General features: G+C 61.1%; 1 protein-coding gene and 1 pseudogene across 1 annotated transcript, besides 1 other annotated feature; both read right to left on the bottom strand.

Moving 5' to 3' along the window:
• Window positions 1-3,770: a sequence feature (areas not merged during assembly with more than two copies in the genome that could not be assigned to a particular haplotype).
• Window positions 571-969, bottom strand: Tc00.1047053508553.20 (uncharacterized protein; the record flags this gene model as incomplete). The annotated part of the gene is made up of 1 exon (XM_798030.1): window positions 571-969. The coding sequence occupies one exon, from the start codon at window positions 967-969 to the stop codon at window positions 571-573; it is 399 nt and encodes a 132-aa protein (XP_803123.1).
• Window positions 1,397-3,770, bottom strand: Tc00.1047053508553.10 (annotated as a pseudogene; the record flags this gene model as incomplete).

The raw sequence follows: 3,770 nt of genomic DNA, 5'->3' as shown, positions 1-3,770 counted from the left end.
AGAAAAAGGAGTGACGGTTGGGCACTCAACCCCCCGCTTCGTCCCACTTGACATCCACATATGTGCACTGCACCTCAAATATGTACCTCCCTGGACGCCGCATGCATGACGTGTGGTTTCGTCGCTCGCAATGTGTTTTTCCTCCCGCAAACAACCAAAAAGGATGGCCATGGCGCAGCTCCACTCAGGGGAAGCAATCGAGGCAGACACGGGTGGGAACCAGAGATCATACCAACAATAAGAATAATAATAATAAGGGGTAATAACTCCTCCAAGCCACGAAATCGTGCAATGCTGATCCCTCTTCTTCTAAATTGAAGCCCTCCTCAACAGAACTAATGCAGCAGACACATGTGCAGCGCAATATATTTCGCTCTCCCGTTTTCCATCTTACATCCCACGCGTGCCACGGCGGCGGTGCCTGCGTTACATCGGGGATGACTCCAAAATACCAGGCAGCATGCTGTGAAGAGTGGATGCTTGACGAACGTGGCCGCGTCAGCATCTAACAGGAAATGGCGTCAAGCACAAAAAACCATCTGCGACTCAAACTACCCGTGTGTGGCCGTCCTAAAGCAAATACTGAGACACATTCAAAACAACGTAAAAAGAGAGAAAAGGAACCACCAGAGTGATCCAAAAGAATACACCAGTATATAAACCCACAAACACATACATCACTCCGCATAATTCGTCGTTCCTTCTCTCGCTGCTCTTTCTACACAAAATCAGAAGTATAAAGAGCGGCAGGCATGTCATCCCACACAGTCCTCGTGGAACAGGAGAGAGAGTCATTGCAGGCGCCCGCACAAAAAATAGAAACAAACCAACAATCAATGACGCTTTCGGAGCGGAGTCCGATGGGTGGCTGCGCAGCTGCACAGCCGTAGCCCCCACACCCTCCCTCATGTCAGCCAGCAACGCACACTCACAACCTCCAGGAGATGACCCGTCACAGAAGGGCTTCATCGATTGTTTTCCCTAACGCCTTCCTGAATGCATCCTATGGCCCGCACACAACCACCATCGTCGAGCACGCCCTCGTTACTAAGTACAGATATGAATGAGAAGGGACACCAGTCCCCATATTGGGCGCCGCAGCGAGGAGCGCAAAACACACACGCACACGCCCGTTACGCATCCACCCCGGGCTAGCGTGATAGTTCGATAATCCGTCGTCGTCGATAATCGATAAAGTAAAATAAAAAAAACAAATCACCCAATCAATCAATGAATAATTAAAAGAAAGCAGATGCCTGCCAGAAGCATCCACGTTATGCCGCACCTGCAAAGGGCTTTGTGCATTCTCGACGCGTAACGGTGCTGTTGAGTGGCGGAGCCTTTACGCCCCCCAAAAGGAGAAACTGCGATAAATCTTTCATCCAGCGAACCATCCTTACCTGTCCAGAGGGGCACAATTAACGCTGCGACTCGCACTGGATGCAATTTGCGGCAGGCTCTGTGCGTCTGAGCGGGTGTCACCGGCCATGGGCTGCAACGGCATTGCGGGTGGTTGGTAAGACGCAACGGTGGTGCCTGTGGCGTACGACGACGACGTCATGTCGTGGAGCTTCTGTGTCTCGTCGCTCTCCTCGTCATCGCGCAGCAGCGCCTCCAGCCCTCCACGCCGCGGCTCGCGCAGCTCCTGCCAGTGACGGTCCTCCGCGTACCACACAACGACGCCGTACACAGTGACCGCAAGCAGCACAGTCGTCAGCAGCAGCACGATGGCCGCGTACGCCCTCGCACCGCCGTCGCTCGGCGCAAGATGGTTGGCCGCGCTGACAAGGCACAGCACCGCAAGAAGCACAAAGCTCGCCGCGTGCATCACCGTCAGGAAGGCCGAGCGCATCATGTTCGTGAAGGCAACCACGCCCGCGCCCGCAAACAGCACGGTCGCCATGCAGAAGTACTGGACGTCGCAGCCTCCCACGGGCGGGTGCACAGCCGCAATCAGGCCCACCACACACAGCACCGACAGCTGGAACACGCACCAGTACACGTGGCTGCCTCTCATGTTCGTCAGCATGCTGCCGTACATCCGCTGCTGCGCCGCGGGGTGCCAATACCCGACGGGGTACAGCAGGCGCTCGTGCAGCGGCTTCCTCGAAAACTGCCAGTACCTCTCGAAGCTCGCGCCCGTGTGGCGAGCAATCAAGTAGCACACGCCAGCAGGGAACGCCGCACCGTACAGCACGCCAACAACTCCAATCACGCGGTGCTGCACGCAGGCGTCGGGCATCGCCAGTGAAAGCACGGAGCCGAAGAAGACGCCGAGGTCCATCGCGTGCGCCACGACGTACGTCAGGCTCGGGAAGCGCATCGCAGCCCACGCACTCGCAGCGTCCACGCCGCGCCACCGCTGGAAGGCCGCCGTCACACCGCAGTGCACGCACCCGAACACAGCGGCGAGCAGCGCGTTGCCCACCACCATCCACAGCGGGTCAAGAGCAGCGAACACCGACAGGAAGTACGGCAGCGCAACGGTGCTCGCACGCTCCTGCGCCGAGGCGCATGACATCCTCGCAAACACGCCGAGCGCCTGCATCTCAAGGATGGAGCCCAACCCGCCGGTCACCACCACGGCAACAGCCGCCGCACCCGCAACAACGCCGGTGATCGCCGAGAGGGCGCTGGCAGCGGCGGGCAGCGTGTCAGACCTGATCGTCAAGGAACCAAGCAGCACACCCTTGCAGCCGCCAAACACCGCCACAGCGTCGCACCGAATGACTATCGTCTCGTCGGCAGCAATGAAGTAACCGCGGTGCACGGGCACAGCCAGCTCCAGGACGGTGAAAGGATTCGTCGCGTTGCGCACCCACGTCGCGTTGCTCAGCATCGCTCCCCACGGACCACCGAACCCACTCGGCTGCGCCATCAACACCGGCACGAAGCTCAGGTGCGTGCCGAGCCGCGGGTCGCGTGCCCAACGAAACGGTGGCGGCAGCGCCACCATCAGCCGCGTCGGGACGGCGCTCCCACCGCCGCGGATCTCGTTCTGCGTCAGGCTCCCTCCAGCCGCCGTCGTCGTCACGGCGAGCGTCGGGCACGCCACGTCGCTCCACCACAGCGTGCTGCTCACCGACGCCGTCGGCGTCCGCGTGGGCGGCAGCGCCACCGTCTCCGTCACCTGCAGTGTCTCCGTCGGCACGTACTGCAGCGGACTGTATTGCGTCGCGCTCAGACTCGGTGTTGGTGTCGGTGTCCACGTTGTTGTCGGGCTGCGTTTCTCCGTCAGCGTCGCCGTGTGGCTCAGCGGCGGCATGCCAGGCGTGCGGTTGCACCCGTCCACGTGCGGCAGGTACACCGGCAGGCAGTCGCGCCCGTACCCGCCCTCAGCACAGCGGCAGCGACACGACCCCGACATCGACATCGTCGCAGCAGCAAAGCAGCGCACGTCGGCGTCGCACACGCCACACGCCACAGGACGGAATTCCCCGATGATGCCGGCGGACCTGTAGTCGAACGGCCGCAGCGCCTGCCCGTTGAGCGTCAGGCACCCCACGACGAACCTTCGGCCGGCGCCCACGAGCGCAACGGTGCCGTCCATCACGACAAGCCCGCTGCCAGCGTTCCCGTGGAGCGTCAGCGTGCTCTGCACGAGTTCTGCACTGCGCGGGTACGACGGCACAGACAGGAGCCTGCCGCTGATGCTGTTGCCGCGCACCGACAGCCACGACCCGGACGCAAACGACGCCGACCCCCGCAGCTCCAGCAGCGCGCCATCCGTCAGCGCACCGGGCGTTGTCGCTCACTACGACGGCGGACGC

This window comes from Trypanosoma cruzi, genomic scaffold (genome assembly GCF_000209065.1).
Source record: "Trypanosoma cruzi strain CL Brener 1047053516907 genomic scaffold, whole genome shotgun sequence".
Taxonomy (NCBI): domain Eukaryota; phylum Euglenozoa; class Kinetoplastea; order Trypanosomatida; family Trypanosomatidae; genus Trypanosoma; species Trypanosoma cruzi.
This window is presented reverse-complemented; position numbering and strand designations above follow the sequence as displayed.